Below are 19177 nucleotides of genomic sequence, written 5' to 3' on the forward strand. Positions count from 1 at the left end.
TTTGTTTGTTGTACTAGAAAAAAGGCGGGCTTATGACCCTCGAAAATGTTGCATGGTTTATGTTTCACTATATATGATTATGTTAAATATTTTTACCCGTTGTAACCGCATAAATTTCATGAATTTAGCATACTAACAACATCTAAAACATTTATAACGAAAGTTTCAAAATCCTGTTTCTTAAGTTGTGATTTTTTAACACAGCTCTAACCCCGATGTTTCTTTTTTTATCCCCAAAACACAAATATAAGTTTAGATAAATTTTTCGTAGAAAAACTACAAATCATTCGAATGAATGAATCGTTCGAGAAGTATAAATCGTTCGTGCGCTGTGCGCAGCCCACTGAAATATAGAAATACTGGAATGGGCACTGCCTATGTCCAATGTGAGCGGAAAACGAACTGTGAGACAGATAGATTTAGAGGTATAGTTTTCATTGTCGCACAGTGCAGCGCATGCGCATTGTACCTAACGTACCGTCACTTCAGAAAGTGATTCCATAAAACTTAATTGTAGTTAATATTAAGTGATAAAATCTCATAATTCTATTTAATTAATAGAAAAATTTCAATGCTTATGAATATTAAATAAATGTTGAGTTAATCATTGTATCATATAATTGTTTTTATAAAAACTTTCTACAATAACTTGAATTATGAAAGAGAACTTGTGATTTGTGATGAGAGAGATCGTCACAAACTTTTTGAACGGACTGTAGACAAAGAGAGGTATACCTCTAAATCAGCTATCTTTGTTGACACGGATTTCTAACGCTAGTGCTCATTCCAGTATTTCTATATTTCAGTGGCGCAGCCGCCCGGCGAACCAACTTGTCCGCTATGCGCTAGTAGCGGCTAAAATAAAAATATGAGGTCATAAATAAAAAAAAAAACAAACAAACCCGCGCACCATTCTTTTTTATACGAAAGACGTGCTCACATTTTTATTTCAACTGCTATTGGCGCAGAGGGGATCAATGGTGGTGCGCCGGGCGGCTATGCGCAGCGCAAGAACGATTTATACTTCTCGAACGATTCATACTTCTTGATACGAACGATTTATCTAACATGAATATAATTTTTAGATAAATCGTTCGTATCAAGAAGTATAAATAAAACAATACAAACAAACCCAGACACAACACATACCCAAACGATATACAACAAATAAATCCACGCACCATTCTTTGTTAAGGAGAGTGAATTGTGTTTTGGCGATAAGAAAAACATTGTGGTTAGAGCTGTATTAAAATATCACGAATCAGGAAACACCTAAAAATGTTTTGTTGTTATTACACAATTTATGAACGTTATTTATTACAACTGGCAAAAACACTTAAGAAAACAATGTGCAATGAAACAAAAACCGTGTAACATTTTTGCGGTGGGCCGTACTTACGCCTTTTTCCTAGAATAATATTTAATACATCATCTAGCTCATATGTTTATTACATTTGATAAAGATTACAGATAAATGACAAAATTTATACGAATTTTTATTTTATAGAGAAATTTTAAACAATTTACCTCAGGTTACTCATTTACCACATTATCGGTAGACTACGAGAAATTGTACTATTATACTGCTTGTAGAGTGAAATTAAAAATGAAGCTAGTTTGAATCTTATATAGCAAACCTTATTTGCTTATTTTAATAAAGATCTAAAAGGTTTTTTATAATCATAACCTTTTTACTTTTACCCCAATTTTTATCTCTTAAAAAATATAGCCTATTAAAGATGATCCTATAATACGTACATAACATACTATAGATATTATACATATTTATTTTAAAGATCTTAAATACCAAGAATAAACTCCTACCAATTTTACCAACTTTACAATATAATTAACATGCTTTATCATCTCAATATCAGTGATACGAATTATTTTACAAATTAATGGAATCCACTTTTAATAAAAATAATAATAATAATAAAATATTTTCTTATATTCTGATAAAAAATATAATAAAAATTTATATAACATCTGATAATACAATTTAATAGGAATTCTTATAAACACTAAGTAAATTTAAAAAAAAGATTTACATATACCGAAATAATAAAATGGAAATAAAATTTAAATACAATTTCCTTTTATATTTCAAAGAATTTATTATACAGACAAATATAAAAAAAATATCGTTTACTTTACTGATAAGATCTGTTAAAAGAAAAATATACTTATATGTAAAGATTTGGTTAATATTTCAGAAAAGATGAAATAAAAAACTAGATAAGTTAGAAAACAATGGTACCGCTACTAAAAATTCATGTAATGACTTCATGTAATAACGAATAAAAGAACTATATACATATATTGTGAAATACAATAAAAATAAAATGCTTTCGATTTTATTACAAAGAAGTAGCAAAAACTAAATTTTAAGGTACTGCATTATATTTATTTTATTCTTTATTCGCGGTATTAAATGCTTATAGTTACAATAAAATAATATTTAATATGAACCTTAAAATCTGGTTGAATGGACTGTAAATTGGCTGGATTTTCTTAACAAAATACAAAAAGAAATTTAAGAAAAATTATAGATAAAATTTTATTAGTGTTTTAAATATTTTTATAACATTTGACCGAAAAAATAAAGTTTTTATAGAATCAATTACGCAATATAAACTACAATAATTCGGATATAGTATCAAAAATCAATTTATTATCCTAAATAAAATTAACCATTACAATTAGTGTTCACTGTTGTAATAATTTTTGTGACCTATTTTCAAATAACCATAATACCCACCAATAATAATAATAATAATATATACTTATATAAGTATATAAATATATATATATATATATATATATATATATATATTATAGCAATTTTGATTGTTAAACATTAATCATCAATAGACACTAAAAGTATTGACGCGAATTCGCGGTTCGACCAGGATATCGAGACACTATCAAACGTAAAGATACTTACAAGTATAATTTATTATTCTAAAGATGTATATAAACAAAATAAATAATAAAAATGATAATAGTAATGACAACAATAATCGTAAAATACTAATAATAACAATACACATATATAAAACATAAAAAATATTTATTCAAATAAAAAGAACAAGATTTGTTTAATGACAGTTAAATTATAAAAGTCATAATACTTCCTTTAATACTCTGGTCAGAAATGACCACTAGAACTTAATATTGGATTAACAAGATAACACATACATACAAGATAACACAAAGTCTAAAGTTCATACAATTCAATTTCTCCAAATATTCTTACTTTTACTGTTTACAATAGAACTACCCTACACCGAATAAGTAGAATACTGTCACTTTCACTACTGTTTACCAATAACTCGCCGAACAACTTCCTGCATTTACCCACTGTGCACAATGGAATGCTCGTGACGTACTCTTCACTCGTTACCCCACGCTTACTGATATCGGCGTCACCGCAACCGCGTCGAACTCGGTCTTGCGAAACTACCTTGTTAACGCTTGTTATGACGACTAATCTCTTTTTTTCTGTTTATCCTCCGGAACCACCGTAACGTATTACTTAAGAGGATGAGTACGGATGATATGTTTATGAAGTGTAGTCTTGTACAGTTTCGGGTTGACCATTCCTGAGATACGTGGTTTACTGAAACCTAACCATCAAAGAACACCAATATCCACTATCCAGCATTCAAATACGTACAAAATTAACTTCCTTCACTAGGATTTGAACCTTAGAACTCTCGACTTCAAAATCAGCTGATTTGCGATGACGAGTTAGACTAGCGAGTGCGCCGAACACAACCTCACATAACTACTCGTCGTTCTCCGGTCCCTGTCAGTATTTATATCCCCTGGCCTGAAGAACCAGTACTCGTCTCATCCCTTTAATTGTGAAGCGTAATAATTTTCATTACACTTTCCTATAAATTCTTATTCCGGTCCGGTAACCCTTCTGGTCGAACAATAGCTTTTGGAGGTGCCATTGTGTTACAAAGAACAGACTGTTAAACGTACCTGTTACTCTGAGAAAAGAATCCCTTTTAGTTCCTTCTGGATTTTTCTTTTCATTATTATTTTCTCTTTCTTTCATAACTGGAAGAAAACCGTTACCCTGGACCGTTATACTGGTCCTATTACAGTATATATTTAGAAAGAATAAATAAGTGATAAATAAATAATAATAAACATTACTTACAAAACACTTTAGAAACAAGCTTTTCTAAGCGAATTTTTTTTAAAATGAAACAAAACTTGTTGTCGTTTTATATAAACCCAGTAAAAAGAGTAAAACAACCGCGGATGCCCACCGCAATTTAATACACGTCTCCTATTTTCGTTAGGTAGATAAACTTATCTCAAGATAACATGTACCTTAAACCAATCAAACGTATGCCCCTGTCAATAACATTTCATAATGGGGAAATCTGTTTAATTTTGTGATTGAAAACTTGTAGAAAATGTTTTTCTAAATTTAAAATGCAAAACGGCTATTATGCACTGTTCCTCTAGCGTTCGTTATTCAACTATGAAGTTCGTATATTACTCTTGATAAACTAAATTTTCCAATTCTCTAATTCTGTAAATTATGTATAATTTTTTTAAATTATCGTTTCTAATAAATTGATTGTGTGACCAGAAATGATGGAGTATAGCCTTATTTATCTGGTTTGTAATAAGCCAAACCCACCTTTATTTTAATTTAAATCTTTTTCTTTCTGTTTGTTGATGTATCCAAAAATACAACTATTTTCTTTATAAATCATTTTATAAACGGGCGTATTATCGACGTCTATAAACAAAAAATCTATCACATGAATAAACAGAATACAAATAAAATTCACTGTTAAATTACTTTTAACACATTCGCCTAATTTTTAATCTTTGCGCTAATGGGAACAGCAACATCAATATATTACAGCTCACCAGTAATCAACACCCCGACAAAATTTTAATAGATAATTCAAATTAAATATACGATTGAATCGTAAAGCGTAAAATCGTTTCGTGTAATCCCATATTCTTTGTGTAATAAATTATTAGTTATTATTTAACTTTACTACTAAAAGATTATGCGTATTTTTAAGTTAGCTATATTTTTTATTTAAAAAAAATTATAATAATTTCTATGTTTTATTACAGCTGTTCGAGTAGTTTTAAGAGGCAAAGCTCATGCTGAATGGAAAGTAGTAGTTAGTGGAGACAGAAGAACTGTTAAAGATGATCAATATTTTATTGATGATCGGGCAATTATTTGGGGAAAAGGTGAGTAAATATCAAATTTTATCAATTTTAATGAAGCATAATTTAATTTAGTGAATAGAAAAGACGAAATCTGGTAATAATATATTGATGGAATTTTATTTAAAGAGTGATAACGAAACAATCAAGTTTTTATTTAAACCAAATCATACGAGGATAATATGATGATAATTACGCTTAAAGGGTAATCGACATCAATTGTATTAGAGCCAATGGCCTGTCTTATCTCAGTGATAGAATGGTTTTCATATAAGGAAGAAAACTTTAAATCCATCTGTAGGCAAATAACTGCTTTTTTATCTTTCTTGAGGAACATACGAGAAAAAATTACAACTATCTGCTTTCAATCCAAAATTTACAGCATAAAAGGTTAAGAGCAAACAATTCGATTATCAAAAATTCCAGAATATGGTAAAGGACGAGTCTTAATAAAACTAATTAATTTATCCACACAGACCAAAAATATAAATTGCCAAAAATAAAATATAACTTAAAAATGTTTATTTTTGATAAAAAAAGACGCAAAAGTGATTTAAAATGACTGCTGAAATAAACCGTAAAATAACGCCGTAGAATGCCAAAATTCATGATATAAAACTCGCCGATTAAAGTATCTATTAAGTTCCACAAATAAACGATCGTTCTAGACTTGGTATATGATTTCAAGTTACTACTGATAATAAAAGTATTCCATTATTTAAAAGTAACGTTCCCTGAGCCAGACTAACTAAAGAACGTAGGAATAGCTACTTCACTAAACCGAAATATTGGTATTTGATACAAACATGCCAAGCATACAAATGAAAATAATTATATAAACCCAAACGCTATAATTTTAACAGAATAGAAATTAATTAAGCATAGTTAATACAGATTAGATCATAACGATATCTTCAGAAAATAGCGTACTTAAAAAAATGTTTCGTCCGTAAAGTAAATAAACCTTTTTTTTTCCTCAACCCCAAATTTGAGTTTTTCTGGTCGTAAATGAGCCAATTATGGTATACAGTAATATCTCAAATTAAAATTTACATTAGTACCTACAATTACAAATCTCAAAGAAAAAATATCGATCACAATGAAACTGTTAAAAGTAAAATGTTTATTCAAGTTATGAAATGATTTCTAAAATTTGGTTCAAACGAATTAATTAATTTGAGATGAATTCTACAGCAATAAAAAAAGAGCTGCGTAATTGAAATTGATAAAAATCCAATATCGTAAATTTTTGCCGACTTTTTACTTACCATTTTAACTTTATACCTTTTATATTTTTTATTACAAAATATTTACTATCGTATTTTTAAAGGAAAAAATTACGCTTTATTTGTTTAATTTTACAGTTTATAAATTATTTGGAGTTTAAATGTTAAAAACATAATATTGTAATATAATTTATTACAGTAAATATTATTGAACTGAAGTAACTCGTAAATGGGAAAGTAAGCTGCCAATAGAGGGCAATGCACTCATTTCCCCCACCAGTAACCGTTTTTGGCGCCTGCAATTTTCTCGACGTATCTGTAAAAGCGGTACTACACAATTACAACTGGTAAATAAAGACAATGTATATCACAATATAATTAAACTGCCAACAGTAATAAACACATTATACGTTTAATACGAATAACAAAATAAGACTTTTAGTATTATAATCATTTACAACTTTCAATTAAATCAAACCGTAGAAACTAAGATATTAATTTTTAATACATTCGTATTAAATTATTTACATTAAAAAAAAACATTGTGTAAATATGACAGTCGCTGAGCTAATTATAGGGAAACCTGTAAAAGAGACTATAAAATTTAAAAAAACGTATTTTTTCACATTAAATAAAAATGAAGCAGAATTACCAAACAGATTACTTGCGGATTTATTTTTGTAACGCATTTTGTAATGCATATTTTAATGCATTTTTGTAATGCATTAATTCTTTCACATTTCCCATCAATAGGTACAGTCTGCGTACTATTTACTTCAATTTTATCGATGGCTACAATATTTAACAAAAAAAAAGTGGTTTATTTAATCTTTAAAAAAAATTCTTACTCCTCAATTTTTGATTTTTCAGCATTATTTATTAGTTCCATATGAATCTGCAGATATGAGAGGTAACGTATCTGCATTTTTCCACAAGATTCTGGATTCGAATCTAAGTCCGGTTTGACCATTTTTCATGCACTATAAATTAATTTTAATAAAAAAAAAGAGTAGAATAGCTGTAAATTGCCAAAAGCCGGTCATCAATTGATACAATACCTTCACAGCTTTTTCATTACAAAACCTTTCCGGCGAAGCCGGAATTCAATCATTAATGGTGTTATTTTTATTTTCATAATAAACGTTTAAATATAAGTAAAAAAATTTTGCTAGTTTTTTTTTATAAACTTTGGGGGCTCCGTAACGATGGGGCTTTTTTATTGAATAAAATGATTACCAAAATAAGATTTAACCACCAAAATTTCCAAATTTCAAATAAAATTACTTCTGATTTTAGAGGTCTCAATCTGTGGGGGTCAACTGAGTAAACACAGTTTAAAAAGGATGTGATATTTAACAAAAAAATAATAATAATAAATTGTTTAGAAATATGGAAAATATAAAATATAACTTTTATGGTAGTAATGAAAAAACTTGCTTCTTATTTTGGAACCGGGGTATATTACACAGGAAGTAATTGGAAGGAATCCGTTACTCAGGTCCGCTATTCCGGTCTTATTACAATACTAAAACTGAAGGGAGTTGGAGTAAAAAAGGATATATTTTTATTTTAAGACGTGGTGACTGATTTTTTGGGGATTATTTATGTATTCATGTATAAATACATATGGGGGATTATATATTTATGCGTTGTAGGTAAGAAAATCGGTTCGGTCAATTCTGAGATATAAATCTAAAAGCAGTGCGACACACATACATACATACATATATATATAAATATATATATATATATATATGCATATACACTTTTCTTTTGTCTAGATGAAGTACTTGAACCCTAAAACGTAAACATGTTTCAAAAATTCCGATACCCCATTTTTGACACGATCACCATACTTTCTCCTTTAATACAGCTGTTCTAGCTACATTTTTCGGGAAAGTAAAATTAAAATTAAAATATCAAAATAGTTACAACTTTTTAATCTTGGTTTTTAATTTTAAATTTATGCATTTCCTTATAAAAACGATCCGCAGTATAAGGTCACTTAAAGACAAAGATAATTTTAAAAAATGTATATTATTCTTGCTTCTCTGCACCATTATATTTATTTTTGAAAGTCAAATTAAAACAACAAAAGCATTTCAAATAAAACTACTACGACATACACTTATTAAAAAATTAAAATAAAATCAACATTTTTTTTTTCTTTTCGAATAACCCATTTAGAGGGCACGCCTAATCAACTTTTTAGCCCATGCTTCTTTCATTTTTCTAGAGTGGTGTTCTTTGTCTTCTTGAGTCCATTTTCTCCCTCTTCTACAAGTGAGTTTTTCCTCTCCTGCAACTCTAATTCCTGTATTGTTTTTCTGAATGTTGCTCTGTCTTTTAAAATGTCTGAGTCTATTGAATTGTTTACTAGGTCATTGTCTATTTATTTAAGTCAGGTTATCTTGTTCTTGTGAGTATTTAGTAGGGTGAAGATCTGTTTTGTTAGTCTGGTGTTCTCCAATCTGTATATGTGTCCATAGAATTGCAGTCTTCTTTTCCTGATTACATCTGTTATTTTTTCTATTTTGGAATACAGCTCTTGGTTTGATCTTTGTTTATCATCTAGTCTGTGTTGTTTTTTGGGCGTAATATTTTCCGTAAGATTCTTCTCTCTATTTTCTCTATTCTCTCTACGTCCTGTACTTTATGTAGTTTCAGCGTTTCTGCCGCATATAGTACTTCTGGTCTTAGTTTGGTGTTCCAGGAAAGGGATTTCTTGTTGTAGGTATTCTTCATGATACTGTATGCTTTTTCTATTTTGAGTAATCTGTTTTCTAGAGCTATTTTTTCACTATTGTTTTGCGTTATCCATTCTCCTAGGTATTTAAAACTGTTAGTTCTAACTATTCTATTTCTGTTTATTTTAAGATGTTGTGACGCGGTCTTGATGTTTGTAATGCATTATGTTTTCTCAGCATTACAAATATAAAATTAAATCAGCATTTAATTTTATATTTTCTAACACTTCAATAAAAGCAAGTAGTCCTCAGCTGGATCCGAATACATATATTTTTTTTTATATGTCCAAGCATTAGTTTTCATAAAAAATTTCCAAATAATAATTTTTGAAAACTAGTTTTCAGCGGTTTCAATATTTTTTTTTTAAATTTTATCAACGAAGTTCCTTTGGAGTATTTACAAAAAATTTTAGTGGAAGATTTTTTAACGAAAATTATTTGATTTGAAAAAAATATTTATTGTATTGTTACTTAGAATTCGATTGTTGTAATGCATTACAGAACAACATATTGTAGCTTAATATTAAAAATACTTTGAAGAAAATTAATATTAAAATGTATGTTTATATTTAAGTAAAAAAGAAAAAAAAACAATACAATTTCCCGCATTTCAATAAGAATCCAAATTCTTTCCTTGTTTATATCATTATGTATATTTCTTTCCTTTCTTTTTCTTAAAATTATTTTTTTCAAACAGAGTCTATCGATATTTTAAGTAGAAATAACAAAAAACGTAAAAAAAATTTGGCGATGATATTGCTATTACATGGAAGATTTTACCGAAATTTTAATTTTAATAAAAATTTTAGCTTAGCAAATACGAAAATTAAACAACTTCTGTTTTATCAGAAAACACGTTAAAATTTCATAAATAATTAAATCGACTTCCACATTAGGACTCTTAACATTATCGGAATTATTAAATATTCATTCAACCTTAATACATCTTTTATTTTTGATTCATTACAGTATTTTAAAAATAGAAGATGACGCCCGTTGTATATGTATCGGTTTTAGTGAAAGAATTAATATTAAAACACTATTACGCAACACAAAATTAATTTTAATTAATTTTATTAATTAAATAATTTAATTATTAAAACAATATTAATTTTTATAAATAATATAAATTTAATTTTCTAAGCATTTGACACCATTGGTATTAATACAACTGTATAAATTAAAGTTCCACTTAACAACAATTTTTAAATATATTTCCAAGTACTTTCTTAGTTGCTACTCCATCATCAGGGATTTCTTATAAGATGTTAATTCAGATTTCACATGTCACATGTATAATTATATTTAAATTAAAATTTTTACGTTCATAATAGTCAGTCGTCAAGAATAAAAAATAATTTATACGTCAGTAAGACTGTGACGTCATGGCCGTATAATAGCCGTAATCGTTACATTTCAGTCGGATAATAGTCGTAACATCTTACGGATATGACGTAACAGTCTTATGGACGTATAAATTATTTTTTAATTCTTGATGAACGACTATTATGAACGTAACAATTTTAATTTAAATATAATTATACATATGACATATGAATTTTGAATTAACATCTTTTAAGAAATCCGAGATGATGGAGTAGCGTAAAGGACTTGGAAATTTATTTGAAAATTGTTGGCAAGTGGAACTTATACAATAATAAAAAATACTTGAAATAAAAATTGGTCCATGAACACAGCGGTTGGCGCAAGCTCATCAATAGAATACATCACCTGCATTAGCTCACCTCCTCCAGAACAAGTTAATGTTTAATATTTAAACAATCGGGTTACGGATTAAATTAGAACAAACGTTGAATTACTGAAGGCAATATGAAAAATATTCAATACGTAAATTTAACCCCTTCGAAAAATTTGCCCTTTTGAGATCAAAATTTAAAAATTTAAAGAAAACAATAGCTTAAAAGTATTTAAGTAAGAGTAAAATGTTCATGAAGTTCCGCCAATGTACGAGATAGAGTCCATCTCCCTTCTTTGGGATTCCGATTGCAAGCTTTATTTTAATAGAATCAATTCCTCAAGTATAAAAATCATCATTCAAAATTAGGAAATTTTTTATTCAGCCGATGCCGAGTTATTAACCCAAATATAAGTCAACATACACATATATAGATATGAATAGACAAAATTTAACCCCGCCCCTTCGATAAACAAACAATACTTTACGAGATTAATTTTTTTTCTGGAATCCAAAAATCATATTTTTTGCACTATTATCATAATTTCCATTTTGATAAATTATTACTTTTCACATTTTGGAAAAAATGTTTGACTGAAGGTAGTTTTATTAAACTATTACAATTTATTTTAGTTCCGGCAGTAACAATGCAGTATATGATATAAAACTGGTTTATAACAAGGTCGGTTTTTGATTCTTTTTTTAATACCATTCTTTGGTATAAAAAAGAAAGACCAAAATTAATTCCGTCATAGAGTGAAAAAACACACACAATCACGAAATTTAAAATTAAATATGTGGTTAAATAGAGGCTGGAATGGTAACATCTCAGCCTCTCATCCTGAAGTTCCGTGTTCGAATCCCGGTCAGGCATGGTATTTTTCATACGCTAAAAAATGTCCACGTTTTCATATTCTCACGTTTTTAGAGTTCTTTCTCTGCAACAGATGATCCATCAAACTTGTAGAACTGAATCACCATTTTGGAAGGCTTGAAATGCTGATATGAAGGAATATATATTTCTCACTGAGGAAGCCAAAGGGGGGAGGGGGTCTACTTTACTCCACAATCTCCGTAATACGCCTGGCTCAAGATGTTTATTGTTCTTGAGAATGGTTACTCTCTTTTGCGAAAGTGATTTTTAACTAAAGTCATAAACTTCAGAATTTATGCATGCATACATAAAATTAATGTTTAACTAATTTATAATTAAATTAACTTTAATATTATTAATATTAATCTAATAATTAATTAATACCTAAATTGTAATGTTGTTAACTAGTTTCTTTATTTTTAATTGAATTCAAAAATGGACGACGCTTTCACTTCTACCAGTATTTACTTTTTATTATGTTCAGAATTTTTCCTTTTTCTTTTCAAGTGCCGTTACCGTGTTGAAGCCTTACTTTTCACCAAATGAACAGGTAAATGTTCCTTTTCATTCTTAAATGAGTTCTTTTAGCAAGTTAACTTAAAAAGAACATTTTTTTCAAAAAAAAGAAGAATTCAATGGCGGACGTAGAAAATTTAAAGATTTTTTTACATTTTTCCTTTACGGCCATTTAAAAAAAAACTGACTCAATTATAAACCCTAAAGGCGTCATCCTGAAATTGAATTTATTTTCAAATGAAAATTAATTGTGAAATCTGAGGTAAAAATTTATATATCTATTTTTTTTCCGTAGAGGAGGGAAAAGCTCTGTCAGCCGCCTCAGGCCCGCATTGGAGGTAGCTCCCATTGGAGCGCGGAGCTCCCACCCGCTAAAAACCTCTCCCTCTTATTATGCAGGGGCCGAATCTAAACTATATGGTATGTACGCAGCCCTTGCATGATCACCCAGGCCAATTAAAGCTCCAAGCGCTTTAATATTGGTGGACAAGTACTTGCTGGCATTCAGCGACCTAGGTGTGGAAACGAATTGCTGTCTTGACGTGATAAATTTAATTTATTGAATGTCATATATATTTTAGTAGTTGACAAGGTGCGCCTACCCATTTTAGAATATATGACCGGTGGGACACGAAGCAAGTGGTGTGTGGCACCATGCTTAGTTCGCTCACGCAATTAGGTTATCTCTAGGAGCTAGTTAGGACACTGGTCGCTAAACTTATTCGAGGCTCAGTAGTCGTTTGTGGCACAGACATTCGGTCTTATGCTTTAGGGCGACCGAATGGGGGTGATGGCGGAAGAAATGCCATTCAAATCAATCAATCAATCACCCAGGCATTCTACTATCCGAATCTAGATGACCGGAAAGGGGGGGACGATCTACGAGCGACGACTCCGAGAGCCCCCGCCGCTCACCCCCGAAACTGACACATGCTCTGCTGTATCCAGCCCGCCGCAATCATGACAGCGACTTGTATTGAATCTGCCCACCCAGTTCAGATAGTGCCGAAAGCATCCATGTCCAGACAGGAACTGGGTATCTCGCATATATATATTTACTATGCTTTTTAGTTGTTCAGTTCATTCTTTTCTAATTTTTATGAAAAAGCAGATTTCCAGCCTACACATTTCTCATGAAAGGCATTTTCATACGGGCTGTGATTTTGTAAGCCCACCAAGATAACACAAAAAAGGTAAAATAAACTTAAAAAAAAAGCTAACAACAGTTATTAATACTTACCTGCATAGGTTATTTATTCTTATATAGTGAAAAAATAATAATATATGATAAAGTTTAAAAAATTTTAAAAATCAATATTTTTTTACTTTCTTCTACTCCTTCACCTCCATCATCACCTTTCAAGAAAATGTTTTGATTTGTCTATGTTTATCATGTAAAATGGAATGAAGTAAAAAAAAATCCACTGAAAAATTTGCAACCAATTAAAAGATACCTAAGATTTGTATTGGGAGTGGAGGCGAATTATGATGAAATGTTATTATAATATTTTTTTTAAAGATTTAAATAAACTAAAAAAAGATTTTAAAAAATCGATAATTTTAAACTTTTTTTTTTTTTTTTTTTTTTTCTTTTGATCGGCCCTCCTACCTCTAATATTGTTCCCAAAGTATTTTATGGGCTACTTGAACTATTACTATGCTTAGAAAGACGTAAAAAAAATTTCGGTTAAAAAATATGCAATATATAAAAAGAGAGGTTTTTTAAATTTTTGGGAAAGCAGGAGAATCTGGAGGCAAATTTTTGTTTAATGATAAAATGAGTATCTCCTAGACAACAGCGAGGACGTTAGGAGCCTAAAACGGCTCCATGTGCTTGATCTTGTTGATGGCCCGTTATGATGATCCAGTTTGGCGGTTTATTGCTCACGTTTATTGTTTCTTGGCTGTTTCAAAGTTACTATTTCGTTTACTGTTCCATTTAAAGTTATTATTTATTTTGTTGTTTTAATGTTAATGATGACTGGACAGTCAAAGGTACTATCATATGTTATATTATTAAACTATTGTTTGTTTATGTCATACTATTGTTTTTGTGTTATCTGAGGATTATTATTTGGTCCTCTTTCACGTGATAGTCAGTCGTACGACTTACTGATACCTTCATTGTAGAAGCTGATTGTAAGTAAATAAAGAATTCAAAAAAAAATTATGTATGCATGTAGTGAGCTTAATATAAATTGGGGTTATGTTTGCAGTATTTTGAGAAAACGGAGCCCAAAGAGACTATCTACCCTAACCCCTGGAGATGACCCCAAACTTTTACAATAAATTTCTTCACATGCACAAATCACAGTGCGCAAATTTCATTGAAACCGGTTTATCCAGTTAAAAGCTTTTAACACGTCAATACACGTACGTACAAATATTACTCACTCAATTTTTTTGGTTTTTGGGATCCCTAGGTCATGAAACCACGAGAAATGAAAAAAAGGCATACCTAATTTTCTGACTGATTACCATAATTTCCTTCTTCCAGCATAGCTCTAGAGCTATAATGCGAGGAAAGTAAAAATAATGATAGAACCAATTAAACGGTGTGAAAGCAAAATGTTGCTTTCAGGCAACAGTCAAATCAGTCGTGCAAACTCTGAAAAAACCAACTAAAACATTTTTTTTAATAATAATTTTTGATATTCTCCTTAGATTTAACAATTTTTTAAGTTGATGCTAAATTAAGGATTCGAAATTGGTTGATAATTATTTTTTTTAATTTTATGCATAATTAAAAAAAATATTTTTTTATTTTGTAAATTTTGTTCACCACCGGGCTGATCTTGAGGTTAACTCTTCGTCGTATATCAGTTGTTTAACAGCTGATTTTCGAATTCGAAGGTTTTGAGGTTCAACTCCAGTAAAAATTAATTGCTCTTATTTGAATACTAGATTTGAATACTAAACAGTGAATACCGATGTACTATGGTGGCTGGGATTCAATTAACCAAACGTCTCAGGAATGGTCGGCCTGAGTCTGTTCTAGATAACACTTCATTTACAGGTTGTATATATTATCCGCACCTCATAGAATCGTGGGGGATTTCTTATTGTTTACTAATTGAACTGATTGCAACGTATATATTAGGATAATAATAATATATATTTTAACGCGTTACACTTAACATAACCTCGGAAAAAAATAAATTTACCTTCTTTTCTACTTCCGATGATTATTTTTTATAGGCTACTTGTTTTAAACTAACAGATTCTATAAAAAAATGTTTAATAACTAAATACTATGAAACAAACCGATAACGCAGGATACAATCTAAGATCCTAAAAAATAATATATAGTACGATCCTTGGGAAGAGTAATTAAAATTGCGAAGTAATAATCTGTTGTCTTTTTATATAAAATATTCTTGTCATTAATAATAATTAATTAAATAAAATTATAATAAACGTGATTTAAACCTTAAACTTGTATTTATTTATTCAATAAATGTATTATTGTTAAAATTAATATAAGATAGAACTTACGCCCGTGAATATTAATTAAAGCTTAAATAAATTTAATTATATCTGGTTGTCATTCTTTACATTAAGAATGATAAGAAAAGTTTTCTATTATCAACCTTTCGAGTTGAATATTTAAAAAGAGGTAGAGCCGAGAGAAAACTTGAAGGCTTGAAAAGGTAAGGAAACAAAAAGAGAAGAGTACAGTACCAGCTAGAAACAAACAGAGATAGATAGAGAAACCCGGTAATGACAGGAACATATCGTGTGAATGGAATGTTGAAGTTAATTAATTTTCAAGATAGAAATAAATGAATGAAATGTTTCGTTTGTTAAATTAATAACAAAATAATGTTTCTAAACAATGTAAATATTGCATAATACACTTGTTACATGGAATGCCACTTAGAATAATATATATACTCGTGTAAATATATATATATATATACACACACACACACTCACACATACACATTATGTAAAATATGTCAGTTTATGTTTTGTTACTTAGATGATAAACATCATTTCAAAAACATGAACTAATAAAAAAAAAGTACAAATATTTTATTAAATAAAAAGAATTACAAAATTATTCACATCAGTTTTTATCTACTCAAAAAATATCGTTTTTATAATTTTCATATTCAGTCTTTTCCAGTCATTTTTCTTTAAACCCCTATTATTCAGCTTTCATTTATGTAAACTATCCACCGTTCAATCAAATTTTATATATATATATATATATATATATATATTTATAACATCAACATGATTGAATTTTAATGTATTATGTAGCAACATATATATAAATGTTTGTATGTGTTTATGTAACCTCTTCTTCACTCGCCAGTTTCTAACAAGAGATTCCCTAGGAATTTCATGATACCGTTCATTAAATAAAATTTTAATGAAAACGTTGGTCAAATTACTCTTTGTTGAGAAATCGCACACCACATACCCATTTTTTAGAGAATGAAAATATATTTTAAAAAACCAATGGTAGGAATTTTCAGTAATTTATAGTATATTATGTTGGCTGTTCATCAATTCGGAAAAAAATGAATACAAACAATTTCCTAAAATAGATATACCCATGTTCGAACCATTCAAATCACCTAAAGCAGTAAAAATGTCTATTACAGTTGTTCTCCATTTTTGTATGTTACTTAAGTTTGATATGACGTATCGTCAATTTGTTGTTAACTTTTAAATAATGTAGAGACAAAATGCAGGTCAGTCAGAATTAAATGAATGATTTTTATTTTAAGAACAACTAATAAATATTTTTCAAAGTACTGCATAATAAAATCAACCACTATGTTATGGTAACTTTCTTTTTTCCTGTTTAACCTCCGGGAATTACCGTTGAGGTATTACTTCAGAGGATGAATGAGGATGATATGTATAAGTGTAAATTAAGTTTAGTTTTGTACAGTCTCAGTTCGACCATTCCTGAGGGTTATGGTTAATTGAAACCCAACCGCTAAAGAACACCGGTATTCACGATCTAGTATTCAAATCCGTATAAAAGTTTTCATACGGATTTACTAGGACTTGAAGGCTGGAACTCTTGACTTCCAAATCAGCTGATTAGGGAAGACACGTTCACCACTAGACCAACCTGGCGGGTTATGTTATGACTACTATATTTACAAAAAACTACAGCAAGTCATTCACTAAACTATAGTCATTAATTTAGAACAAATAGATTTATTTCGTATAGTAAAATCGGGTAAATTTACCCTCTAAAGCATGCTGATTACGACTAAATCATTAAGAAGTTTTCTACAGTAACTAATCCCACAGTGATTGTAAACGCAAGATGTTTGTTATAAGACCAAGTGACGGAGGATTTATCTCGGATCCACGGATCTTGAAAGGTCTATCTAGGAGAATCTATGTGTAATATGTTCGACCTTCACTTAAACAATCATATATAATACCTACTCAAAAATCCTTAAAAAATAAATTACAACGGTAAATTCTATATTAGAGTTTTGTTGAGTATCGTTAAGAAGGCTCTGTGTAATTTCATACAAATATAAATGGCAGTTTTTTTTTTTTGTAGTGCAACCAATTACCAATAAGAAATAAATTATAGCCAATTCTAACGTACCGAGTAAAACAACTTAGAGTAAAGTTGTAGAAATCATGTCTTTCAATAGCAGATAAGATGATTGCGTTGTAAATGAATTTTTTTAAATTAAACTTAGTTTTATTCCACTAAATTTACGTATGATATTTTATATAAAGAGTGTCTATCTTGTTCGTTCGGTTAACCCGTATTCATGAGTGGCGAAAAGGCTTTTAAAATCTAAAATTAATTTATTTTTTAAATAATTCATGAAAATATTGTTTTATGTTGTATTAAGACAAAACGTATTCTCAGAATGAAATAAAAATTACATATTTTTAAGGAAAATCAATTAGTTTAATAAAATATATTTGTGATTGATTGCACAATCAATTAAGTATTTTTTTACTTATAGTAATATATATAAATTGTTCTTAAAAAAGAATAAATAAAATTACTTCACTATTTGTGGAGAAGATAAATCCGTTGTTGACATCATTGTCGCTTAACATAGGCAGTCCGGCACTGCCAATTTCTTGAATAAAATTAATATATCACTATATATATTTGCTATATTTTGCTATATATATTAATATATATAGCAACTGTATCAAGCAGATTTTCTTCCAGTCATCTATATTCTCCCAAAATTATTCACGACTAGTTATGGCGCAATTTCTTACAGGATATAAATATAGCTGAGGGGAGATGTATAGAAAGGTTGAATATAATTCGCTTGAGAAGTTAGTAGAGTATTTAATTATATAGTACTTTCGGTAAGTTGCTGTGCACTGGAATTATGAAAGTGTAATGACGAAATTTTCTTAATTACTACTTTGTATTTTTATTTCATTATTTTACAGGAACAGATATTATAATAAATGGAATAATTTATAAAAGGTGTCGAAAGTGACCTCCACCAACATCAACACAACTTTCAATTTGTTTTCAATCACTTTAACCAGGTTATGAACTGGAATGTCTCGTACGTATTCCGTTATTGTAGTTTTCAGTTCATCAATCGCGCGTGGTCTGTTGCGATACACTGTTTGTTTCGCTGTCCCCCATAAAAAGTATCTGAGGGAGTCAGATCGAGTGATCGTGCAGGCCACAAACCGATCGAAATGATTCTTTCATTTAAAGACATTTTGTAAAAAGTCATTAACCTGTATGTGCGCTGTGGCGCTATCTTGTTGGTACCAACGGATTGATTTCCACTTCTGTTAACTGATTAATGAGTTTGTTAAAACAGCAGATTAACGATCATTATTAATTGTATTTTCAAAAAATATTGGACCCACAGTGCGCGTTCATCGATTCAGATTCCAATTTTCGCTGAAGATTGTTCGTGTAATT

The 19177-nt window shown here is 29.4% G+C and overlaps 1 protein-coding gene across 1 annotated transcript in view; it reads left to right on the plus strand.

Moving 5' to 3' along the window:
- The window catches only part of LOC142329184 (arrestin domain-containing protein 2-like), a 141538-nt gene that overhangs the window by 14337 nt on the left and 108024 nt on the right, over positions 1-19177 (plus strand). The window contains exon 2 of the mRNA XM_075373578.1: positions 5119-5241. Within this exon, the coding sequence (XP_075229693.1) occupies positions 5119-5241 (123 nt within the window). The remainder of the gene's footprint in view (positions 1-5118; positions 5242-19177) is intronic.

This window comes from Lycorma delicatula, chromosome 8 (assembly GCF_047948215.1).
Source record: "Lycorma delicatula isolate Av1 chromosome 8, ASM4794821v1, whole genome shotgun sequence".
NCBI lineage: Eukaryota > Metazoa > Arthropoda > Insecta > Hemiptera > Fulgoridae > Lycorma > Lycorma delicatula.